This window comes from Oryzias latipes, chromosome 9 (assembly GCF_053564925.1).
Source record: "Oryzias latipes strain Hd-rR chromosome 9, Olatipes_Hd-rR_3.1".
Classification (NCBI taxonomy): domain Eukaryota; kingdom Metazoa; phylum Chordata; class Actinopteri; order Beloniformes; family Adrianichthyidae; genus Oryzias; species Oryzias latipes.
Window position 1 is genome coordinate 4,995,663 of NC_136245.1, and position 26,485 is coordinate 5,022,147.

Here is a 26,485-nt window from a genome sequence, read left to right on the forward strand (position 1 = left end):
GAATATGAGCTGGCATTGTAGGAGAAACCCTCCGCAGGCCGTGACGTCACCGCTGAATGGTTCCGGTTGAAGGCGGAAGTTTTCGGGAGTGACGGCGGAGGCGGAAGTGAAACTGTTGCCGGAAGCGGGAGCTTGAGTTGTGACTGAGACAGTAGATGCCTGTCCTGTTAGTTCCGTGAGTGTATGGGTAATACAATCGAGACGGCGAAAAAGATCTTGCTGAGCCGCGGACATTTGAGCGAGAGCGTCCGCTTGGCGGCTCAGAAGATTACCTTGGAGGGTAACGTCGTGGCGAAGTCCTTCCGAGTCAGCTGGGTCGGGAATTTGGCCAGTTCGTTCTGTCATGGTCTCGTGGAATATTCAGACCGACCCAAACGCTGGAACCCAGAAGAACACTTGGAGACGTGAGGTAAGTTAAGGTGGTTTAATTCACAGGAGGTGAGTATAGAACTAGATTCTTGATGCGGCGTGGCGGCTGACTGGAGGTTTGTGGCAGGATGAACCAGAGAGCGTGACTTCGGCTGAGTCCGAGGAGAAGGATGAGGAGCGAGAGCAGAGGACGGCGACCCGAGGTTCCCTTGTGATGAAGACGGTTCCTGAGAGCGGAGCAGAGAGGAACAGTTAGCGAGGCTGAGATCAGACAAGGTACAAAGCATGAGCTGGCCAGACATAAGCACCGTGGGAGTAACAACGAACTGGCACCGAAGAAAGGTCCTGGATCTCCTTAAGAAGGCGGGGAAGATGATGAGGTAAGTGGAACCAGCTGGTCGCATCCAAGGCAGAGCAGGAAGGGGGGGGAGGAGGCAGGTAGCTGACCGAGACACCATGTCAGCCCTGTTCTGATACCATATTGGCAAGGAATTCAAAACATTATTAAAGTTATAACACAGGTCAACTTTCCATTAAATTCACTTTACTATATAATAGGCATCCTTCCAGAAGAAGGCACAAGGAAGAAAAAAGTTAAACTCATACAAATTCTTCTACTGGTGGCAAAAAAGATGATTAGCAGATCTTGGCTTAAAACCTCACCCCTGACTCTTGAACAGTGGCTGGAGGCTTTGAGGAAAGTTTACTTGATGGAGAAAATAACAGCTAAACTTCATTTGAGGTCAGAGATATTTTATGACTTATGTGACTGAACACTTTGGTTGGCCAGATGGATAAATTTTTACATAGAGTGGTTTTGCAATGGGACAGTTTTGTTTACCTTTATGGGCAGCTTTTCCACTCATAATCAGTGTACGATGTAATATTTCTTTGTCAATTATTGTTTCATTGTTTATTTATTTTTATGGTAATGTTTTCTGAGCCCTGGGAAACTAATTTTGAAAGACTCCTGTTGATACCTTCATTTTTGCTGAGATGCCACTTGTTCTTTGTTCATTTCGTTAAGCTGTAAAAGTCAATAATTGATCTGCATACTTGAATAAAATGTGTTCAAAAAAAAGATAGCACAAGGGTTAAAGTATTTTGATTCCAAAAGCTGTACAGTTACTGATAGATTTTTTCACACCACAGTTGGGCTTGCACAGCTTTCTGTGACTCCCAGCTACTTTATTAAAAACCTTTCCTGGCTTGTCCTTCTTGTAAAGGGTGTTTCTGTCTCTTGCCCATCTGTCCAGTCAGCAGCTTTCCCTGTTGTTGCATAGCTTCAAGCCCAGACTGAGAGAGCATTTGAGTTTACTCAGCACCTGCCCAGTAAATGGCGTTACAACAGACTTGTTTCCCATAATGCAATCATTCAAAGCAGAGAGATCACAAGGCAACAGAGGATGCAATATGTCATGAACAAAATCTTTGTTCTGCTTGATTACACAAAACTAGTGTCTGGAGGGAATCCAACATCCGCAAGGAGGAAGGCCAAGCAGTTTTTGTAGCAGCTGAACTGACTGTGGAACTGAATGTGGAAAGAGCAGTTGTTTGTAAAGTACTAACTGAACTTACTTGAATGTTACAAGTAAATTTACTTTCCAAACTATGGTCCTACTCAAAAAGTGTTGGAACTTGATTCGTAGATAAGCAGTCACAGGAAAACAGGTTGTCAACAGCGATGGAGCATAAGTTACAGTTTTTCTCAGTCGCTTTAGTACAATTCTCAGACCAGAATTTAAGTTATTAAATACGCGTGTGCATTTCTCAAAACAATTTGTACAAACAGCAAAACACTATGGATTTCTTGCAAAAGCCTGTAACTTGCTCAAAATCTTTAGTTCATCTCTCAAAGCTAAGTCTTTATGTCATTAAACATGTCAGTGCCATCAGAATGTCAAGTCCTTGTGTCATTGTCTACGAACAAGACAGTCAAATGACTTAGTCATGTTGTCAATATAACTGTTTACTTTAGAGGGAGGTTCTGATGTAAACTATGGCTAAAGTTTGGATGACAATTATTGTAAAATGTAAGTTTCACCTTTTTTGTTTGATTGCAAGAGACTGGACAAGATTCACATTTACACTTTTATTGTTCATATTGTAATTTGTTGACAGACCATGTCATACCAACATAGAAAAAACCCACTGCAAACAGTAACACAAAGGGGAAAAAAGATAGGACAATATTCTGTACAGTACAGGCAGTGCAGTAGGAATTGGTGTGGACTGGTGTTGTCGTTCCTGTATGTTAGGCCACAAATTCTCATCCACATCACAGCGAATATCCTCTCTTGCAATGCAGCGAAATATGTTTGTCACATTATGACAACTTGGTCAACCATTTTGCAGTTAATGACTTACACGATGAACTAATGACTAGGTATTTTGAGGAGTCAGACTATTGCACAGTGAACTACATAATACATTTTGATCAACATGACATAAACAATTGATAATGTAGCAAAGAGCAGAGAATTGTACATAATCATTTGCATTGATGTACCAAAGCAATTGCAACTTGTTCAAAGAAGTGAAAAACTGCTTATATGATGTGCACAAGTGACATCATGATGTGAAGATTGAACAAATAGTTTTGGGAATTTCATTCTGATCTGAGAATTGTACTAAAGCGACTGAGAAAAACTGTAAGTACTAAATCCCTCTTGAGCTGTAAGAATTCATCTGAAAATGCATAAAGGGCCCTAATTTTTTAAATTTTCCTGGAGCAGGACCCCGACTCAGTAAACGGCTGGCACCTTCAGTACTCGACTACCGTGCCACACCTAGTAGTGATAGCCTCACACCCTCTCCTCAGTAGCCTATTTCTCTAAAAACGTTTGAGGCCTCTGGTAATTATAATTACACCATATTTTTCTTTTTGTACATATAAAATACTTACTTTACTTTTTTATTTACTGCGTTTCAAGAAATGAACTTAAAAGTAAAATAGGACTCATGAGACGCACTACAATTTGGAGAGAGTAATATTGTAAGGCAAAGGGTTACTTTTGAAGTAACTTCCACAGCAATGATCAAAGGCGACATCGTGAGCGTCATGGAATTTTTTCACAAACTTTTTATGTTTGGAGGCTGAATTTAATTTTTTTTATCACCTGAAAACTATAATTAGATAGATAGATAGATAGATAGATAGATAGATAGATAGATAGATAGATAGATAGATAGATAGATAGATAGATAGATAGATAGATAGATAGATAGATGGATAGATGGATAGATGGATGGATGGATGGATGGATGGATGGATGGATGGATGGATGGATGGATGGATGGATGGATGGATAGATAGATAGATAGATAGATAGATAGATAGATAGATAGATAGATAGATAGATAGATAGATAGATAGATAGATAGATAGATAGATAGATAGATAGATAGATAGATAGATAGATAGATGACTTTATTAACACAAACTTAACATAGAACACAAACTTTTCAGCTGTGCATATGGATTTTATTTTAAATAGTTCTGTGATCTGATGTAAAACTCTGAACTTTTTCAAGACTTTGTTCCAGCTTACTGGTAATTTAACATGTTTGTAATCCAATAGGAGAGAAGGAAATCCAAGTTTGACTCTGGGTCAGACTGATCAAAAGCTTTACACATGAAGCAAAAGCAGCTGCAGGACCGACTTCTGTCTGACTCAGTCCCACCAGCATTAAGATGCTCATCACAATCCCCAGATAGCTTCTGTGACAGGGATCTTGTAAAAAAAATATATAACTTTTATTCTCAGGCGGCAGCTGCAAAAATAGTATGCAGTGTGGTTTACAATGCCTTTCTTTATTATAGTGGTTTATGAACTAATTCACCCAAAATAGAAGAAACCAACAAAAAGTAAATGCTTAAGGTCTTTTTTTAAGGCTTAAGTGTCCCAAATCAAGAGAGGAAATTCATCTTTAGATGACAAACTGTGAAACATCTTTTACACACCAACATGCATGTGTGCGCGCACACGCATGCCAGAGGGAAATGAAACTGGATGACAGTAGTTGCTGGAGATAATTGTGTAATTCTCTTCTTCTGGGAAGTGATGGAGATTAGCTGTCAGAGGTCGAGACGAGACGAGAGCGCACATGCAGTATCACATGAACAGAACTAGCTGTCAGAGGTCAGAATCCTTGAACACGCCGTGTGTGCTCAGCTGAGATGCATGAAGAAACTGCAGCTCCACAGAGAGATCTGCACATTCCTGGACTGAAAAAACACTTTGAACCAAAAAATAAAGTGGCAACCGAGTCGTGTTTGACATGAGTCACAATTTTAATCTCTCTGTTGTGTTTAAGGAATGAAAGGCTGGGAGAATAGAAATCCATCTGAAGGGAAAGAACAGAGTTAGGTTTTGGAGAACCGCTGTGCTGAGCTCATGAGAGAAGCTTAGTCCACAGATCTATCATCTCTGGCATTTGGTCTGATCTTATGCCTTTTGCTTTATTTATTTATTCAGCATTTACAGCACATCACTTTCAAGTGGGACTGAATATTGCTTAAGCTTAAGCCACATTCATCAAAATCCACCGTTTTAGCTTTCACTCCTCATCTGAGAAAAGATAACGAAGCAGTCACTCACCTCATGCGTGCAGTGACATGAACACCTTACTGGTGAATAGAGGGTGGTGTTAGGGCACTGTATACTGTACAACAGGATTACCTCTACGTCACAAGTGCGTTTAACTTCCATTCGTCTCACAAGCATAACAGTCATACCTTCCGCAACAACCCTTATATGGGTGCCATACAAGGATTGTTCGGCCCTTAGAGGGTTGTAGAGACGATGAGCTGCACCTTAAGGAGAGCGTAGGTGTGTCTTGCACTTCCCTTGAGGCTTGTGGAACCGCCTCATGAAAGCAAAATGTACCATTGTTGTTCGTGTGGTGAGTGTCTCTTGAAATATGTCTAAGAATAATGAATAATGTAGGTTACACAGCCCTGCTGGCTCCTTACCGACGCATGCAAAAGCTGCACGCACAGTGTGTGCACATGATACATAGGTTCCGATAAGATGCCCACACAAATTAGGCTCTGATTGTCATACGATGATTGTAACTTCCTAATTTCCAACAACAAGGTTTGTTCGCAAGGGATGCAAGACGAGAGCGCACGTATCACGTGAACAGCACTAATGGGCTTCCAGCACAGTGTGCAGGATTTATGGGTTGCCCTGCAAAAATATGCTCATTTTTCACCTGCAGATTGGCCCATAGCCACTCGTCTCCACGACCCTTCACAGGCCTAGACATCCCAAAAACCCGCAGAAGCTGTAAGTGTCAACCCCCCCATTTGATTTCAATGTGACCAAGGCAGTCTCAAACTTAAAATTTCCATTTAGTTTAAAGAAATCAGGCTGAACGGCTTCACTGTCTTTTTTTTCCAGGCATCATGTTTTTTTACACTTTTGCAGCTGTATTTATTTAATATTTATTTCTTTATTTAATAAGAATCTCATTTTTGATAATAATTTTTCATAATAATTTTAGTAATATTTTTAATTATCTAATATAAATGTAATTTGTGATGTCCTTTATTGATGTTATATTATATAGATTATTTCTGAATGTCGTGTTGCTGCCACAGATAAATGAAATTTCCCTATTGGCGGATTAATAAAGTCATCTATCTATCTATCTATCTATCTATCTATCTATCTATCTATCTATCTATCTATCTATCTATCTATCTATCTATCTATCTATCTATCTATCTATCTATCTATCTATCTATCTATCTATCTATCTATCTATCTATCTATCTATCTATCTATCTATCTATCTATCTATCTATCAATTTCTGTGGTCAAAGTCCAGAAAGACAGTTTATGACAGCTTATCTTTAAATGTTCAACATTTCATTCAAGTAAAGCCGTTTATTTATGAGGTTTTTTTTAAGTCTTTTAAATATTTACAGTCCTAAAGAGAAGCTGCAACAAGATACTTTATCACAAAGCTATCAAATGAGAAACATGTTCTAGATCTGTCTGTTTCATGAGAACTGTCCTGCAGTTTCAGCACAGTGCATGAGGGGCCTCTTTAGGGCATCAACAGACTTTCCCCTCCAAATGGCCGTTTTTGCCCATTCTCTGGTTATTTCCCTGATGACATGTGCCTACTTTTAAAGCCGAGGCTTCAAATAAAACAAGTGAACAGTAAGCAGTTTCAACAAAACAATCGGTTTTATACCAATACGCTTCAGCAGAAATCAAGACAGAAAGTGCAGAACCAGAAAACATGACCTTCAGATGAACTCCACAAACACATGATTATTGGTTTGTACTGTAAATGTTTTTATAGTCTCGGGCCGTCATGTTTATCTGATATGATTTTAAAGTATGAGCCCTCGCAGACCCTTAGGTCCTCTGATACAGGCCTTTTGGTTATTCCAAAAGTTAGAACTAAAACATACGGCGAGGCTTTATTCAGTTTTTAACGGACCTCGCCTGTGAAACAGCCTCCCAGAGAGCCTCAGGGCCGCACAGACTGTTCATGTTTGTAACCCTTGTGCTATCCGAGGCACTTTAATATTGGGAGTTGGGTCATCTAGACCCACTAGACCAGGGTTCACCAACCTTTTTGAGACCGAAGGCTATTTCATGGGCACCAAGTGGTATGAAGGGCGCCACTAAAACCCTCCTAGCCCCCCCCCCCCCCCCCCCCCCCCCCAAAAAAAAAAAAGAAAAAGAAAAAACAACAACACAATTTGAGGACTTCCTTTTGTGTGCCCTATTTTTCACACAAAAACATGCATGAATTTTCTAGACTCGTATTACAGGGGGGGTCAAACTCAGTTGCAGAGGGAGCCTAAATTCAAAACAGACTTTAGGTTGCAGCCGAACAAGATAAATATTTATTGAACACACTAAAGCTAAACTTTTAAACCTTTAAAACTTTAACTTAATTTTAACTTTTTAAACATAAATGTAAATAAAAACAGGCAGGAATATTAATCCTCACATTAACGGATTACTCAACCACCTCAACCTATTCTCAAAATCTTTACATTACATGAATCATAAGAATGTCCAGAAATTGTGTAATTTATTTGATCTATTTAAACTTTTGTAATAGACCCTTACTTTTATTGATTATTTTTCAAGTTATATTTGTTTACATATTTGGGTTTTCTTTGTCTACCTTTATCTCAGAATTAATATTGTTGTCATTGACAGACATGCCGTGGTTGTTTGTTGAATATTTGCTTCAATTAAAAAAAAAGAAGATTTTTTTTGGGTGCATTCCCTGCGGGCGCCACAAGGGGTGCTCGCGGGCGCACTGGCGCCCGCGGGCACAGGGTTGGTGACCCCTGCACTAGACAGTGCTCTGAACCTTTTTTCTTCAATGATTTGTGATCTTCACTGGTGTCCATGGATTACATGAAATCTTTCCACCTTTATCCACCTTTGTCATGGTAGGGAGAACACGTCAATGTAAGGGTGGGGTCATCTAAGATAGCATTAAAGGAAGGCTTAAGACCTACCTTTTTAATTTAGCTTTTAATTGAATTTTAGGAATTTATTTGATATTTTTATAATTTCTTTTCTCTTTTTATTAGTTTTATATGTGTATGTATATACATTTATTTATCCAATTATTTGTACTTATTTCTTTCTTTATTTTTAATTTTTCAGTCTCACTTACCATTTTATACGTCTGTTAAGCTTTATTTATGTAATTATTATGGCCCGCAGCAACAGTCACTGACTGCAAGGACCATGTTGTTTTCGCAGTTGGAACGACTTCCCCGCATTTCAGCGAACATGTGACTCCCGCCGCATGCTTGAAAAGTCACCAAAATGTGCACACACCTGGGATAAATTGCAAATGAACTTTTCACAAAGTCAACGTCACCCCCCCGAAGATGATGACATAACGGTGAGCGATCCAGTCAAAAAAATGAATGGGCCCTGGTAGGGGGAACTGGGCCCTTGGCAACGGTGGCCGCATCCCCTGGGTGCTAGTTTTCTGGGCCCGGCAGTGCTCTCTCCACGCAGGGAGAGGGATCCCTGAGCTCTCTGGCAAGGCCAAGAGCCGGGGATCGCATCACACCTGAGCCGGGGGTGTCCGTGTCCCTGTGCTGTGGGTTCTGGTCCTTGCCCCTGAGTGTTGGGCCTCGCCAAATTTCCTACAGTGGGTGAGCCTGGTCAGGCCATGTTCACAACATCTCTTGTGGACCCCCTCTTCTCCTAGTGCCCTCCCCCTGGGCGGGGGCGGCTGGCCCTTGCCTTACTCCTTCCTGGACCCACCGTGGGCCGGGTGGGTGGCTGCCTGGAGCGCGGAGCGGGTCTCCATTGGGGGGTCCTGGCCCATACCTTGGGTAGGGCGGGAGGATGCCCAGAACTCCTGGGTGGTGATGAGGTGCTCGGCTGGGGCTGCGGGCACTCTTCCCGGGTGGGGCCCGGCGCTGGGCCCTCCTGGCGCGGTGGGGGGGCTGCTCTCCTGGTGCCTCCCTGCTCTCTGGCTCTGGGGGCCTCGGGGCTGGCCCTTGCCTGGGTGGCGGATGTGGTCACCCAGGGGCGATGTTCTCTGCCTACTGCCGAGTGGCGTTGGGGGAGTTCTGGCTGCCGCACCTGCTGCGGCGGGGGTCTTGGTGTGGGGATGGCTGGAAACTCTCCCTCCTTCTTTTCACATTCCACCATCCATTTTAGAAGAACATGAACACTTAATTGAGCACAGGTGTTAGCTCACCTTTGCACAAACACTTTGCGTGATTGAATGAAATATTTCACACTAGTTGGTCTGAAGACATAAGTATGTGTGTGTACATGTATTGTGTACATGTTGACATGTGGACATTTTTGCAGACAACAGGTGTGTTTATAACATTTGAGGGTGTGTGTGGACAGGCCCCGCCCCTTCTAGTTTTGTATTACATCTGAACCTGACCGTATTGATAAACATCCAGCAACCTGTTGCTTTATGCTGCTTCATGGTTTTACCCCCCCCCCCTCTATAATCACCCTCCTATTCCCCCCTCTCTAACATCTCTCTCTCTTCTTCCCTCCTTTCCTTCTCCGTCCGGTCCAACACAAAAAATCCTCAAATACGATTAAAATGAATAAAGTTTGGCCTTGATTACAAAAGGGGTTTATTCAGACATACCTCTGGTTTTCAGAGAATTCAGAACCCCTGTTGTTAAAGTAAAATATGTCCAACACAAGAGGCCTTCAGCTCTCATCTGTTTGCCCAGCTGTTGGACAGGAGAAGTTAAAAAAAAAAAGTGAATGGGCCGAAAATCGCGTATGGGGCCGAAAACAAATGTACTTCAAAAGACATTTACAAAACTAAAACACACGTGTTGGGGATATCCCAATGAAGTTTTGAAATCATTATGGGACGGCAACACGACCTACGGCTTGGCGGCCATTTTGTGGCGAACTCTGAGAATTGGCGATTTTTGTGTTTTCCCACGATATGGGAAAACAACACTTTTGTTTGAGCGATTTTCACGCAATTGCACACACTTGCTGCCAGCTCCAGTCTACAAACACCACAGAAGTGTCGTTGACCTTTGACCTCGGGTAAAGGCAGCCATCCTGCATTTAAAAAAAAAGCCCCTCTAGCGCCACATACAAACGAAAACCCGTCCTGGGGAGTTTTTGCCATTGTCTCATTGTCTCGTGTCTTTTCAGGCATCCATAGCAATTTTATGGATGCCTGAGAATGTAATTATTTGTTTTTGTTCTTGTGTTTAATATATTTTAATTTTGTTCCTTTTTCATTTTACTTGTAACTCCAGTGTTTTCCTCTGAGGGATCCTCCACATCGGTGACTGGCCCTTCTCAGTGAATGGGATCAGTGGACTCTTTTGATTGGATCTGGGGGGTCCTGTGGTAGTGTACTCCGTGAACTTGGGTGGGGGGTCACTGATGTGGACATGTCCCCAAAATATCGTTTCCCTACTTTAGGACAAAGCTAGGTCTCTACATTCCATCATTTTATCACTCTTTTAATCATTGTGTGTGTGTGTGTGTCTGGGGGGGGTTGTCTGCATTTGGCATGTCATTTTGTTTTTAAATTTGATTGTATTTTATGCAAAGCACTTTGTGTGACATGAGTTGGAAAAGTCCTAAACAAATAAAGGTTGATTTGATTTGATGAGAGGCATAAATATTTGGAAATTCAAAACCTAAAAACATAATAAACCCATACAGAAATGGACCTTCTTATCATTAACCCTTGTGCTATCTTGTGGGGTCCAGATGACCCCACCCTTACATTGACGTGTTCTCCCTACCATGACAAAGGTGGATAAAGGTGAAGAGGATTTCATTTAATCCATGGACACCAGTGAAGATCACAAATCATTGAAGAAAAAGGTTCAGCGCACTGTCTTATGGGTCTAGATGACCCAACTCCCAATGTTAACGTGCCTAGGATAGCACAAGGGTTAAAGGGAAAATTATGTGGGCTATTCAGCAGACCAAGTGGACCACAGAACACAATCTGAAGTACACATTCACCGTTTCCTTTAAATATTAATGATGCAAATAACCACAAACCAACTCAGGTGAGTCATTCAAAAACAACACAGAGGATGTGAACAATACTTTAATTTACAGCAGATGCATACAAATTTAGGCCACAGCACTAGTGCTCATCATATTCTATCAAAGGAGACGTCTGCGTCTTATTTGGACCATGAAGCAGCGACCTCTTTAAAGGGGGGAGCGGGTACGGATGAAGCATTTTGGGAAATGGTGGTTGGTGGTTTTGCAGAAGAGCTGTGGATGCAACACTTTTGCATGAGCTTCCTGCGGAGCCCGTTATTTCAATGCCCAAGGCAGCCAGTTTCATTTTTTTGTGTGTGTTTCAATCAAGCGAATTTAGTACCCCAAATCCAATTTGTGCAACTTCATGGAAACACAGCTACTGATGTCACCACAGGGTTTTTTTTTAGTTAATTCATATTTCTTGGCACACATACACTTTTACCCGAAAAAGATGCACACATTTCAATTGTTCAACTTAAAAAATGGGAAGAGTTCATAGAAAAAGCATGTTTGAGTTCTCATTAGGAGCTTTGTTTCATGCAGCCTGGCGTTCCCACAGCTTTCACTCATCATCCAGTGGGCACAGCTCTGGCTTCCTCTCCTTCCTCATGATGGGGAAGTGACTCATGGCAGAATGGCCCTATGGGGAAAACAACATTGGGAGGAGGCTTTTGTTGACAACGCACATAATCATCAAGTATGACAAGAAGCAGATAAAGCCAATAAATTAGGTTTATTAAATCCCACACATTAGTCAGTCGAAAGGAAACAGGCAGCTGCAGTTACAAAGTAAAAAGCAAAGGAGCTGTGCACGAGCCGAGAATCGACTTTGTTGCTTCTGAAACAGCACAGAATCAGTCGCGTGTGCACGTACGTGCACGTTCTAGGTGGGGGAGCATGCTGGGCCTAAAAAAAAACACTGCTGGATGCAGCTAAGGAGCATCACACGCAGCCTGTTACATGCAGCAGCTACAGGGATGTTGGACCCTCGAGAGCACGATGACGTGCACGCTGACATGCGCACAAAGTGCATGTGGATGTTTGCACAAACGGTTGCAGGCTGGCCAAGCCCCATACGAGCGAGAGGAAAGATGCACGAGCGTCTCTTCATCGTCTTCGGTTTAGAGTGTCTGTGTTTTTGAAGGATTCAGACCAAAGATCTCAGCAGGACACCAATGCTCAACAATCCAACACGTGATGGTGATGGGGAGCTGTCAACCTTTAAGGCTCAAAGCCTTTTGCAAATAACACTCCCTTCACCCGTTCACCAATGCACTGGACCAATGTGGGGTTTTCAGTCTCGCCCGAGGACCCTCAAACACACATGGGTGGGAACCAAACCTCCAGTCAGAGGTTGACCAGTCCACCATGCAACACAGCTGCTCACAACTGCAATCATCTGAAAGAAGGCATTTGCAATAAATTCCTTCTCCATTTCTGAACGTCAACAAACAGGAAATGGAAAAACTACAGTCTGCAATAAACTCAGAGGCAATCAAGTCAATCCTACAAGTACTGACATCAGGCAGATTTCACTTCCTCATTATGTTTTGAATTGAAGAGTTTCATCCAATATTGTGTTCTGCTTTTGCAGAGCTGTCTCTGCTGCTGACGCACATCACAGGCACGCTCTTCTGCACGAGGAAGCCCCAAACTACAGAAACCGACGGATCAGCAGCTGCAGCTCAGGAGGAAACAACAACAGAAAAACAAACCATCACAAACTGGGACGTGCACTCCATTCTCACTGTCATGTGCATGGTCATGTGCACTTGAGAGTCACTGCAGACGTTCATGGAAGTTTTGTAGCATGTGGCCTGAGCTGTGTGTGCTCCCTCTCATGCAGGTGCACACCAGCACAAACTAACTGAGCAGCTCCAGGTAGGTGACCGGCACCCTCCCTCTCTGGTTTCCTCTCTCCCCGACCAGCCAATCAGACTCCATCCCCGGCATCGTGTAAACTGTGATGATCTGGAACACAGGAGACGGGACAAAACATGAAGCACAAGAAAGATAAGCAATTTAGAAAGATAAGAAAAGTTTTGATCAATTTGGTAATTTTTTTAAACTTTTTTTCAACTTTCTCATAAAATCACGAGAAAAAAGAATAAACTGTAAAACTGTGAGAAAAACATTGTGACAGCACAAGCCATGTTTTTTTTGAAAATAAGGTTTGTTGCGTTAGCCTCCATCTACATTACGTGCCGACTACATCCATCAATCCATTTATGGTGATGCCATGTGTGAAGAATAGTTAGAAACTGCCTTTAACTTTTATTACACTAATGGTTTAAACTTAATTCACTAAGCATGTATTGTCATCTCAAAATTATATTACATTTGAAGACAGCACAGCCAAGCTTTTGTTCTCAGAGTTTATTCTCATCCTCCCTTTTTTCTGTGCATGTGTGATCTGCTGAGCAGGCCTCAGAGTTATCTTCACTTTAGCCTTGGAGCTTCTCTCCAGCAGTAACCTGTGGGTGTGATTTTCACACGGGGTCCATCGGACGATCTTCTGAATATGCAAATGCAGGGTTTTTATACTAAGCCCATCCCTGAGCTCGTTGGTTCGGACTTTGAATGCACTATGTTCATCTGTCTGTCCCCTTCGTGTTTGTATGAAGTAAAACCTCCACAAAAGATAAGTAACTGTCTCTGAGTCTTATTCATTCATTTCTGTGTGCAGGAAGCTGAAGGGGAACGAACCTAAAAATATTCCTATTTTACAGTCCTGTTTAGAATCTCCAGTTTCCTCACATTTGGTCCTTCTGAGCCGGCCGGCACGTCTTGGACATCGCTGGAGCCCCTGGGGGGGTTGCCCGAAAACCGAGCTCGGTCTGAGATCACAGCCTCAGTATTGACACATCCGCCTTCAGGATCGGCAGCCCTGCCCCTGGATCCAGTGGTGCCCTCGGCGGCGTCGGACCCTCATCAAATAACGAGGTTCATTGCTTGAAGTGAGTACGCCACACAGAAAGTCTGTCCTCTCTTTACTTGTTAGGGTCTTATTTTGACTGTGTCTGTGTCTTTGTGTGTGCGCGCATCAACTTTGGGGAAGAATTGAGACACGGCTGCAGCCTGACTGCTGCGCGGGCACGCTGAATAGGGCAGCGCCTGCAGTCAGGAGGCTGCGCGTGCACGAGTCATCCTCCGCGGACGGAAAACATGTGAACAGCGCGCGAGGCTGTAAGTGTAAGGGCCTTCCTTTCGCGGTGGAATGGAAGTGTAGGGATGGCAATGTAAGCGTGAAGTGTAGGCATAAGTGTAGGTACCGCCGCGAGAAACTATTTTGTGCTGAGGTTCTGGTGGTGACCGCACATGTTCTAAGTTTTGCTGAAAGTCCTGTGTGGGCTGCAAACTATTTTGTGCTGAAGGTCTGGTGGTGACCGCACATGTACTAAATTGTGCTGAAAAGTCCTGTGTGGGCTGCAGATGGAAGAAACGGAGCTCCGGGGAAGCTATGTGTTTGTGACGCTTCTTATGTCTCTCTGTCTGTGTCGGTCTGAGTGTGCTCTCTTCGACAGCTTCTGCGGTGTGTTCTCACTTTGATTAATGCCTCGTTCAAAAACAAAATAGTGACTCAGTTGACAAATAATAGGTTTCTTTTCTGATTCTCCAAGCTTTTTCTGCTGATTAGATTCAGCGCTGCAGAACCCATAAAACGGGTTACTTGGGTGGGAACTCTGGTTTGTGATTGAATTTGAGAAGCTGGTTCTCATGACAGCCACATCCGCAAAGACTATCTTTGTAGAAGTTTGACGTGGTCGATGAATTCCTGAGAGCGTTTGTGGCTGATCATCGATCATACACCTCAAACACATGGGTGGGGCTCATTCACAAAATCTCACTAAAAAGTAAGAAAGCACATTGATCAGGTCCAGAAAGCTTTTCATAAAGTTTGGAAGTATGTGGAAAGTCAGGATCAGACATTAATCAAGTATCTGGATAAATGGGTTAAAGATTATGCATTTCATGGAAAGTTAAGCAGATCAGAGTGCAGGACAGAGTAGAGGGAGGGGGGACCAACTTCACAGATCAGAGTGCGCGAGCCTGCAGACAGCCTCGGGCAAAACCTCCACAAAAGCTAAGTAACTGTCTTTGAGTCTTATTCATTCATTTCTGTGTGCAGGAAGCTGAAGGGGAACGAACCTAAAAATATTCCTATTTTACAGTCCTGTTTAGAATCTCCAGTTTCCTCACACCATGAGAATAGAATAGAATAGGGTAGAGTAGTGGGGGGTGGGGGGTGGAGCTGTGTTTGCACGGTGATCTCTTGGTTTCTTGGGTCGGGTGCCGGGGCTGGCTTGTGGAGACGGGGCGCCGGTTGAGTGGTGGGCGGCTCATGGCCCTGGCCTCGCCCTTGGCCCATGTCCCAATCTCCACCCGCACGTGCACACTGCCACACTGCTCCCTGTCTGCTTCATCCCCCCTCCTAACCCACAGTGTATTGATGGACAGATGTCTTCCGCTCATCTTCGTGTCAGAATTTCACCTTTGGATGTAATGTTTGTCTTTCCAGCAGATCTGGTATAATTGTTACACAGCTTAAAATAATAAGTTATTCAAATCAGTGCTTGTATCCCCCACTCTCCCTTTTACTCTTTTCCACCACCACCCCCTCTCACATTCTTCCCCTATCCCTCTCCACACACTAAATGTAACAAATAAATAAAAAATAATAAAAACAAAAAGGGGTTAATACAAATCGACACTCTGGTTTATCGAAGTTCTGTAACCTCTTTTTGTGATAGTAAAACCTGTACAACACGAAAGGCCTTCAGCTCTAATCTGTTTGCTCAGTTGTTGGACAAAACAAGTTAAAAAAAGAGAAAAGAAAAGAATAGAATAGAAGACCTTATTAATCGAACGATGGGGAAATTCCTTTTGTCAGCGGCAGCACAGAAGAAAGAAGACACCCAAAAAAACAGCAAAGTGCCACACAGCAAGTAGCGTAAAGTGACCAGTAATAAAAATAAAAAATAAAAAAAGTGACCAGTAATAAAGTGACTAAAAATGGTTTTAGTTTATCATAGGAATCCATGTGCTATAATGCATTTGGTTCTTTGCACCTACACTGCCGAAGGCGTAAACGACCCCCCCGCCGGAAATCCATTCCTTGTGGGTCAAGAATGTTCTTCTGAAGCCCAGTTTCCCGCAAATAAATGTCCTTATACTTCCAATAATGTTGAGTCACTTTGTGTTTCCTTATTTGTGAAACCAATGCTGAAGTGAGCTCTACGTTTTTCAATCTAAAACATGACATTGGTTCTTTTTTGTTTTGTATATATTTTTCTTAATAAACAGACTTTTCCCCCATAAAAAAAACAGTGGGCTTAACTATAGGAAACTAAAATGTGAATGAATTAGACATTCATTCTTGTTTACTTGTTTGTTTAAACACATATTTCATTTACACTGGATGATCTCGAAGAAATCCAAGGAATCTAGAAAACTTCACCTGCACTGTTCAGTACCAGGTATTTTTATCTGAGTCACATTGGTTGAACTTTTAGCTAAAGATATTCTGGATTGATCTTAGGTCAGTGAATCAGATTGTTCTAAAGGGACCAAAATCAACTATAAATCGTATCATCAACCACAACTTATGATATCAATGGGGGGTTGTGCAAAGGCATATTTGAGAGGTAGCATCATTTCTTGTGCAACAGCAAAAAAAAAGGACAAAAGTTGGCTAAACAGCAGCAATTCAAGAGGTTTATTGTCATTTGCACAGTTTGAACTGACAGAGGAAATTAGAGAATAGAATCAAAGAGTTGGAACACAGACATAAGCAGGGTGCAGTGCCAAACCTCCAGACTGACTTTAATACTAGAGGATTGCAAGAACTGTTATCAGAGAAGATTGAGGGAAACCTTCGCTTTGCCAATCAACAATATTATGAACATGGAAATAGAGCGACCAGGTTCTTAGCTTTTAAACTTAAGAAAACAACAATCATCAAATATTGTTCAGAAGTTAAAATTGGGGAATATATTTGTTACAAAACCAATAGCGGATACATTTGCAAAATTCAGTAAAGATCTTTACCAAGATGTTGATACCTGTCCTGACAAATCTTCTGTAGCACAGTATTTAAAAAATATAGATGTCCCTGAACTAACTGATACAGTAGCAAAAGAACTGGATGAGCCAGTTTAAGACTTGGAAATCTTATCCCTGAAAAACAACAAATGCCCTGGAGCAGATGGCTTCATTACGGAATTTTATAAATGTTTTAGTGATATGCTTACCCCACTGATGTTGGATTCTTATGGATACGCACTGGAAGCTAAAATGATATGCTACCATAGTAGTAATACATAAAGAAGGGAAGGACCCTACTGATTCTGGTTCATGTCGACCACTGTCAATGCTCAATGGAGATGTGACAATCTTAACAGCTATATTTGCCAAACGATTAAACTAAATCATATCCCAAATTATACACCCTGATCAAACTGAGTTTATTGCCAGAGGACACTACGGAAATAACCTTGCATCGTCTGTTAAACATTGAATTGCATCAAAAAGAGGGTAAGTCTGTAACAACAGTCATGAAATTAGACGTCCAAAAAGCATTTGATAGAGTATCATGGAAATACCTGATACTTACATTAAAAAGGTTTCAATTTGGACCCAGATTTGTTCATTGGATTAAAGCAATAAAAAGCCTCCCCTCGAGCAGCTGTTAAAGTAAACGCCTTCAGATCAGCTTGATTCAATCTGGAGCGGGGCTGTAGACAGGGGTGTCCCTTGTCGCTGCTTTTATTTGCTATTAGAAGCTATTAGCATTGAACCATTGGCCCAGCTCATTAGGGAAGATGCAACAGCATCATTGCAGCTTACAAAGGCCTGGTTACACTGACTGGACAATCCTTCCATGACCACATTTGGGTCTACCTGCCTGTCTTGCAGAGCTCAGTGGACTCAGCTGTATGGATCTGGTATTATTTTTTACCTCTTTAGACCTCGTGTCCATATACGTGGACATTACATTTTGGGTCATATTACCACACAAGTTGATTATACATTTCTGGGGCCCTGTGACTGTGTGTATAGAGGGCTAGCTCTAATATTAGCTCTGGTCTTAAAAGGTTAGGTGTGCTGAGATTCAAACAGGAAGAACGAGAAAAACTGTTCTCTAGGATGGATTAGTATAGACTGTAAACAGGAACACCAAAAAAGTCAGTTAGAAATAGGTGGAGATAAACAAGCTGCATCTGAGAGAGAACCATGGCGGAGCAACACCGTTCCAACCTGGGAGAGACAAATAAACAAGGCGAACATTTGTGGACAAGGCGGCCTGCTGAGTAAAAGCATCAAGCAGCAGTAAGCAAGTCTTTTCCTCTGCTCCAAGCAGCACAACAGAGGTGCAAATATTTACTCACTAACTGCTCTATGAATACCGGAACTTAACGCTGGCAGGATGGAGGATGCAGGCGGGACATCTTAACCTGCAGGGACCAGGCACTGATTATGAAAGCTCACCTCATCTGCCAGCAGCGACAGCTCGCTGCAGTCTGCTGCATCGTAGTCGTACAGGACTTTGGCCTTTCGGGTCCCTGAGGCTGGAGCCTGAACTTCTTCAATGGTCAGCGTCTCCACCGGGCTGCTGACACTTTCCGGCTCCGGAAGGGAAGGAGGGGGGGCGTTTTGACTGGAATTCTGTGCAAAACCGCCAGGAAGCCTGGAAGACAAAACCTCAAATGTGAATAAAATTTGAACAATGAACAATAAGAATCCTGTGAGTCTGTGACAGGGATACTAAGTAAATCTTACGAATTATCCCTGCAAACTGAGGCGGATGTATGCCTTTTCAGAAGGGTCTTCTGTCTAATTCACTATGGAAAAACTGCAGGGACTCACAGAGACACTAGACTTTGCTGGATTCCAAGCAGAACCACACCTTTGGTTAGAAGAAAGCAATCCTGAGGGGCCAACTTTTCACCACATTTCATCATAAAAATTGCTGCTGTAGCTGCGTACAGAGCCAAAACCTGCAGCACACACTCATGGTGTTTGGATCACATGTCTCCTGACTCACCTTCTCAGTTCCTCCTGCAGGTCTTGCATGTGGAGATGGCACTGTCTGTAATAGGCTGCCTGAGCCTCCACAAACTCATGCAGGCACCGCAGGTGATTCACCTGAGGGGGTGGAGCAAACATCACATCTGTCAGCTGGAACTTGAAGTCCCACTTCGATCATCTTTTGATCTATTGTAAAACCGTTCCCCGTGGTCTTTTTATTGTGACTATGCTGTTCTTACTCAAAATCAAAAAACCTGTGCTTCTTCTTAGTTGAATAAAATAAATAGTTGAGTTTGGGACCCTTAGTGCAGAGCAGCCCAGCCCCTACTTCCCATCACCCATCTGTTTACACTCTCTCCTGCTAGCTTACAGCCCCTCACAACTCCAACCTAACATTAGTGCTGCAACAAAAAGGGCGAGCAATATCAGAGCTATCCAGTTTTATCCAGATTCCAGCTCAGATGAGGAAAACAAAGACACTCATGGATCTATTTGTCAACAAGTGGATGCATCGGAATGGAGCGGAGCAGAGATTGTGTTCTTTTTCTACGTCACAACTAAGCTCTTTTTCCAACTGTTTTTTTTGTCTGCTCCTGATTCCCAACTATTTGAATAAAGAAAATACTCAGAAATACAGTTTTAAACCTAATTTATATCCTCCGTCATCTGAAAAGAGCCACTAGAACCAAAGATAGAAACCGTGATGTTGGTGTGTGGGGGGGGGGGGGGGGGGGGGTATTAAAGGCATTGCCTGGAAGGTCTTTCATTGGGTTTACTGACCAAAAGAACCTGGAATTTTTAAACATCTGAACTATGAACAAGCTTGTTGGTCCATGTTCTTTGCTAGATTCAACTTCACCTTATAGTGCGGCTCTGGTAACCAGAATGTTAAAGCTGATTAGAATGCAAGCAAGCCTCATGAACCCGATTTGGTCCTTCCATCCTCAGTCAGGTTCAATGTTACCAACACTGGGGGTGAAAGATTCTCATACACCCAGGTGATGTCGTCTTGAAGTTGAGTCATGACAACTGACTCAACTTTCAGACGCCTACACTGGAATTGAGAAATAGGTGACTTGACTGATGCCCCCTGCTATCTTCTTAACCGCCAGTTTGTTCCCGATGAGATGAGGTCCTAAGTCCTTCAATGGTGTCATTCCTCTAAACTGTTTTGTTCTTCTCTAAATTCGTGTTTACGTTTCTTTATTAAATGTTTGAGTTTGTGCCATAACCCTGGTCTAATTTCGGTTTCTGACACTACCTCTTCCTGCTAAAGCTCCAACAAGGATGAAGAACGGAGAGGAGAGTGCAGGAAACACTTGAGCTTAAAACTAAACCTTCCTAGGAAATCCCCTCACCATGTCCTGGAGTAACAGGGAGGGTTGCAGAGCCACAAACAAAACATCCACAGATTTGTACAAACAGTAGTTTCAAAATTAAGACGAGGAATGGAAAAACTAAGCATTTAGCGGTTGTTTGATCCAGTGGTGGTTCTAAACTAACTCGCTCCCTGGGTGAGTAACTCCATAAAAATATATATTCTTTCAAAATTATAAAAATATGAAAATGCAGCAGAACAAAACAAACAAAGCCTGGAAATATTAAAAATAAGAAATTACAAATGATGTCTTTCCGTTTTCTTTGCTCTTTTATCATTTTTTAGCGATGGACTCCTGAATCATTTTTAGAAATAATTTCTTGGTGTGTGACGTCCTGAATGTCTTTGTGAAACATATCAGAGGGATTGGATCTAAAAAAACTTATTGTGAATATAATTTGTAGGTCCTATAAAACATTAAAAACTAAACCATAGAAATCATCAGTGGGAAAAATGAATCTGCCAAAAATATTTGGTATTTCCCTAATTTTTTGCAACACCAATAATAAAAATCCTCAAAAAAATCCATGAAAAATGATCTATAGTTTATTAACGATCTCATAAAGTGCAGCTGTTTTCCTGCATTACCTGCTCTCTCTATGTCAAATACTGAAAACTAAACCACAGAAAAGACACGTAATAAAAATATCTACAATATTTGGTAAATAATGACATTATTAACATGAACTGCTGAGTGATCCAACAGCACGCGATGATCCAGGTGTTGCATAATGCAGGCTGCGCTCCTCTGTCTGCTCCCACCACCCCTCTTCCCTCCTTCTGACATACGCGGCTCCGTCTCTATGATGGGAGCGCGCAGCTGCGGCTTAGAGATGATTGTTAGAGTGAAAAAGACTCCCAATTACCTGTTAGTGTGATTCACCCAGCCACCGGTGAGTGTGCCCCCCCTCTCGAATTTTTTGACTTGGTATGTTCCAAAGACTACCGCAAAGAGGTGTGGGCGCAAGTGTCTTGCAGCAGAGGCCGTGCAAGTCAGGTCTGCTGTGTCGAAGCGGGGAATTGTGGGAAATAATCCCCATTGCCTGCTCTGGTCGAAATTGGGTTGAGCACAAGTTTTTCTTCTACCTAAAGGCCTGTTCACACCGGGACGAATTTTGCGTGCGATATTCCCCTGATGTTTAAGGCCTCGTGACTAAATAAAGGGCACCAATGTGAGTGTGCACACCGACGCCAAAAACGCCACGCGTAAAAGCGTCACTTTTTTAAAAACGCCTTTCGTTTTTTTTTGGTTTGACGCACCTATATGACCAATGAGAATGGCACTTTTGCACACGTGTCTGGAGCTTCTGAAGTTACGGTAAAACACAACTTGGGGCACTTAAAAACAAAACTGTCTTGCTGAGCACACATACATAACGGCGAAGAAGATATACGCCAAGTAGCGTCTACACTGCCGCGACATTTTAAATATCCCCGAAAACGCTAATGATACATTTTCAGCTCTTGTACCAGTCGATAAAACTCCCCATGTTCTCCTCTTCTCATAACTATGGGATGTACCCAAAATCTGCGTCTTTTCTGCCATCTTTCATCATTCAACAGAACAATAATTTCTTCATCGCTGGAATTGGAGCTACTGGTGCTTGAAATATTCATGTTTTCTTTGTATGATTCTGACAAGCGCGTAAATACTTGCTCTCTTCTTCTGAGTGAAAAGCGAGTTTAAGAAGTGTAAAGTTGCGCAGCGCCATCTTGTGTACAGGGGGTATTTCTGTTTTACATTGAGCGCCATCTAATGTCAGGGAACGAATTTGCGTGTTCACTCGGCTCATCCTCAGCGAAAATCGCTTGGGTGTGAACACAAAAAATGTGTTGAAAAACGCTGCCGAATTACGTGCGCCAATATTCGTCCCAGTGTGTACGCCCCTTAATTCCTTTTCATGTGGCTGTTTGATGTTGTTTCACTCTGAGTTATTTCATCCTTATTTTATTTTTTGCACCATAAGTGTGGAGGGGGGAGAGGATGAAGACATTGGTGGGATGTTCAGTGTGAAATACGCCAACATAAAAGTGCGACGTGCAGGTTGTTGCAGGCTTGTCAAAATATGAGCTGATTGATTAAGCTTTTCCTAGCGTGTAACACTGCGGGCATGGAAAATGCCGCTCCCTACAGGGCGCCACTACTGGAAATATGCCAAAATAAAAGTGCGACGTGCTGGTTGCTGCAGGCATGTCAAAATAAAAGCTGGAGCCCTTTTCCTAACGTGTAACGCTGCGGGCACGGAAAATGCCGTCCCCTACAGGGCTGCACCCTGGGCCACCGCCCACTTTGTCCAAATCAAAAACCGCCATCTCTGGGCTTCAGCTGCTAAGCTTGTAGTGGTGTGTGTGTGGAAACAGCTGCTGACACTTGAACCGCTCAATAAACACATTCATGAGGGTATATAAAAACCCCAGAGGCGTACTGAGCAAAATACAACTCCAGGGCTGCTGCAGCTGTGCAGTGTGCTCAGGGACATACGTGAGTACAGCTGATGCCCTCCAGCAGCAAACGTGTGACTTCAGCTTGCCGATCAAACTCTTTCTGGGCCGTCTTCAGCCCCTGCTCAGCCTAAAACAGCAAAAACAACAAAATAAAAAAAACAAGTGTAAGTCTTCACACAACAGAGGGAACGGGTTTCTAATATCAGAACACTTACTTTTTCCACTTCTTCAGTCCACAGCTGATGGCCAAAAACCGAAAAGGAGAAAAATGAGTCTCTCATTCAGCAGAAACACATAATTAAAACCAGCTGTGAGCGGATGAAAGTAATAGTAGTTGTGGACAGGACTGTTGATGCAGTGTAAACATTCCCCCATTTCCCATAATCCTTTTGTCTACACTCTGCAGCTTGCAGCCCCTAACAACTCCAACCTAACAAGGCCAGTGCAAAAAAAAGGTGAAAAGTATTGGAACTATCTAGCCGTACAGTTTTGAACCAGATTTCAGGTCAGATGAGGAAAACAAAGACATTTATGGATCCATTTGTCTGCAAGTTCGTGGATCAGAATGGAGCAGAGCAGGAAGTTTGTGGCCTGTCAAACTGGAACTACTGCTGCTGCATTTTTGACTTTTTATTTTATTTCTTTATTTAGTTATGTCTATTTATTCATACAGCTACCTTATATCTACCTTCTTTTTACTATTTATCCTTTTTTTGTCTTACCCCTCACACCTTCTATACCTTGCCAGTTTGCACGAGAGCACAAGTTACTGAAGTCAAATTCCCTGTACATGCGCTGTACTTGGCAAATAAAGTTATTCTGATTCTGTCGATTGTAGGTTGTACGTAACAACAACAAACTTTTCAAACTGCATTTTTTTTCATCTGCTAGTGATTCATGATGATTTGAATAAAACCTCAGAAAAGCTGTTTAAATCTTATTTTTCTTGCTACAAGACCATGTTAAACACACAATTTCAATGCGAGTGGCTCTCAAACCAAAAATGAGTTCCACATTCGGTTTTGCCCTCTTGTGTTTGGATCAGAATAAAACGACACAAACGCTGCCTATGATCAACACACAGAGACCCTTTTATGCAATCCTTGTTCCATTACGAAGCAGCAGAGGTCAATATTTGCCCTCTTTCCAGTAACCCACATGGCCTCCCCAGGCGAAGGCATTGGCTTTGTTAATTCATTCCACATGAAGTCAGTCCCAAATTCTGCAAGTTGTTCTGCTTAAAAATCAAACAAAGGTCTAATATTCATCACACAGACACTTAATCTGTGAGGGTCATTCAATTCAGAAATTTCCTGAATAAATAACAAAGGAGGCTTTGGTGGTCAGTAGATTAACAGATTAAACTGGTGAACTTCTAAAAATACCCATGATATCATGACTGAGGGATTGTGATGGGCAAGCTGGTGGGCAGAGTGGGGGATGCCTGTTTATGCGGACATGGATGACCGTGAAAGTTCTTATGATGAAAGAGTCTGGGCGATCCCCACAGTCATCATCTCTGACCGCTGAGGTAAACAGGCCCATCGCAGAGGGCCTATTTGGAGAGGAGGCGGCGGTTACGCAAGAGGAGATGCAGCAGACTTTGATCCAGATGCCCCAGCTGAAACCGCAAATGGAAGACCCATGTTGTCCATTCCCAGAGAGAGACAAACTACGTCCGGATGGCAGCGAGCGTCGGGACACCTACTGCCTGCGTCTCTAAAAAGCTGCCGGTGTTCGGTGGAAGATGAACCTTAAGGTGTGGGTCGGCCTCCTCACCTGGTGTGAGAAGCTGCAACAAAATGACTTTCACAGCTGAGTGGAGCAGCTGTCAGATGCTGGAACCAACAGAACATCAAAGCGGTTGGAGAGGACGCGGCTTTGTCACAGACAAGGCTTCCTTCCTGCGGCAGACCACTTCCGACCAAAGGGGCTCGGGTGTGGAGCTGGAGGAAGGCTGTGGCGAGGTGTCGGGTACCAGTGAACCGTGTCTCACACAGTGGCTTTCAGTGAGGAAATGTGCATTGACTGTCAATGGGCTAAGTCCAGCAGAGAATTCCACAAATCATACTTCAACCTCAGCACATCAGAGAGTTTCTGGATGTCCTTTTTTAGCTAAATGATCTGCTTGTTAACGTTTGTTTCATCTTGGTCATATGCTGCCAGACCACCAGAGTAGGAGAAAGCTGAGATCAAAGACCAATCTCCTCCTTTTTAGTGGAACAACCCACAGAATCTGCGACGGACAAATACTTTTGTTTATGCTCCATGGTCATTTCAGAGACCACAAGAATGTTTCAACGTTTAGAAGCATTTCAAGAACCACAACGAGGTTTCACCAAGAATTAAAATTAAGCGGCTGCCTTAAGGTGGTAGGAGGATCTTTCCTGTAATTTAGCAGCATAAATCAAATCATGAAGTGTCTTCAATCTGACAGAGAGGAGGGCTGTTAATGACAACACGGTGTAATGAGTAACATTCAGTTGGATAGCTCTTATCGGTGTTCCTGCAGGCTGTCATGCACGAGTTGACACACAGATGAAGTATGCAGGTCAACTCTCCCTTCCCAGCTCTGACCGCTTCTACGGCTTCAATCCCGTCTTCCGATGGCTCGCAGCACGCAGCCCACCTGACATGCAAGCTCACTGATTCAGGACCGTAGTCTCCTTACCGCAGAGGCGCTTGCAGAGAGCACGTAGTTCCGAGGTCTGGTCTCCTGAAAATCTGGAACCACCTACAGAAATAAAACAGTTAGCCTCTAATAGTAAAAAAGAAAAACAGTAAACTTAACACAGTGCACTGATGCAGGTGCACAGAATTGTGTCTCATCTGCACACTTTTATGCTTCATCTTCTTAATTTACAGACTATGGTGCCATAATACAAATATTAAAAGAGATCAATAACTCCAGATTATTCTCTGACCTTTACCATAAGACTAAAGGAGTGCTCCACATCAACCTCAAAGGAGGGTGTAAGGGCAGGGATGCCCAGTTTAGTTTAGTCTGTTTAGAATTTTCCTATTACGGTAAATTCCATGTATTCATGATCCTTGGATTTTATGTGTATCTTACAATTACCGCTACGAAGCCCATAGAGACGGCTGTTGTTGTGATTTGGCGCCATCTAAATACATAAATCAAATGAATTAAGTTAACCCCGAGTGAGCTGCATGAGGCGTGTGTGCAAGGAGAGGAGAAGACTGCCAACAATCTGTAAAATAACTGGAACCAGTGAGTCACACCTTTACTCTCCAGACTGCCTTCCTGAGAACAGGATAGTGCAGACGACGTGGCCGAGATTCAGCGCTGGGAAAAAATGGTTTCTTGGTGCAGGAATGCCTCTGCCATGTTTCACTATCACAGCCAAATTCAAAGCCCTCGGGAGGCATTGCTGCTCCACATTGTCATGAAGCGAAACACAGCCAGGGCGCTCTGCCATGTTTTGCTGCCTCCAGCCAGCAGATCTGGCAGTACGGATATTATTTTTTCCCCACTATAAAAATATTTATATGACTCTATATGAAAAACTGCTACCTGCTGCTTTTGACGATTTAAAAACAAAGTCTTAAAAGTCAATATGGTATCAAACCTTTTTACACCCAATTTTACATAATCTTTTGGAAAAAAGATAAGAGTAAATATTTTGAAAATTACAGCAGTAGTCCAACTTACTGACCCTCCAACAGTTTAGGTGAAACAAAAGAATGTTTTTTTAATAAAAGACTAATTTGCTGTAGTATTCTGTGGCAA

The 26,485-nt window shown here is 42.7% G+C and overlaps 1 protein-coding gene and 2 long non-coding RNA genes across 9 annotated transcripts in view; 1 reads left to right on the forward strand and 2 right to left on the reverse strand.

Annotated features, from left to right (window-relative positions):
* The first annotated feature begins 84 nt into the window (after positions 1-84).
* LOC111947930 (uncharacterized) lies at positions 85-13,523 on the forward strand. Its single transcript, XR_002873895.2, has 3 exons — positions 85-409; positions 497-749; positions 12,478-13,523. It is a non-coding gene; the product is annotated as an uncharacterized LOC111947930 (long non-coding RNA).
* LOC144994505 (uncharacterized) lies at positions 410-817 on the reverse strand. The gene is made up of 2 exons (XR_013658069.1): positions 678-817; positions 410-596 (listed from the first exon to the last, which is right to left on the reverse strand). It is a non-coding gene; the product is annotated as an uncharacterized LOC144994505 (long non-coding RNA).
* LOC101169212 (endophilin-B2) overlaps positions 11,598-26,485 on the reverse strand; it is a 30,255-nt gene continuing 15,367 nt past the window's right edge. For all 7 annotated transcript variants that reach the window (XM_078952490.1, XM_004072798.5, XM_011479646.4 and 4 more), the window contains 6 exons: positions 25,406-25,468; positions 22,950-22,973; positions 22,772-22,861; positions 18,928-19,028; positions 18,372-18,570; positions 11,598-12,854 (listed from right to left, as the gene is read on the reverse strand). In XM_078952490.1, coding sequence (XP_078808616.1) covers positions 12,747-12,854; positions 18,372-18,570; positions 18,928-19,028; positions 22,772-22,861; positions 22,950-22,973; positions 25,406-25,468 — 585 coding nt within the window. In that variant the 3' untranslated portion in view covers positions 11,598-12,746. The remainder of the gene's footprint in view (positions 12,855-18,371; positions 18,571-18,927; positions 19,029-22,771; positions 22,862-22,949; positions 22,974-25,405; positions 25,469-26,485) is intronic.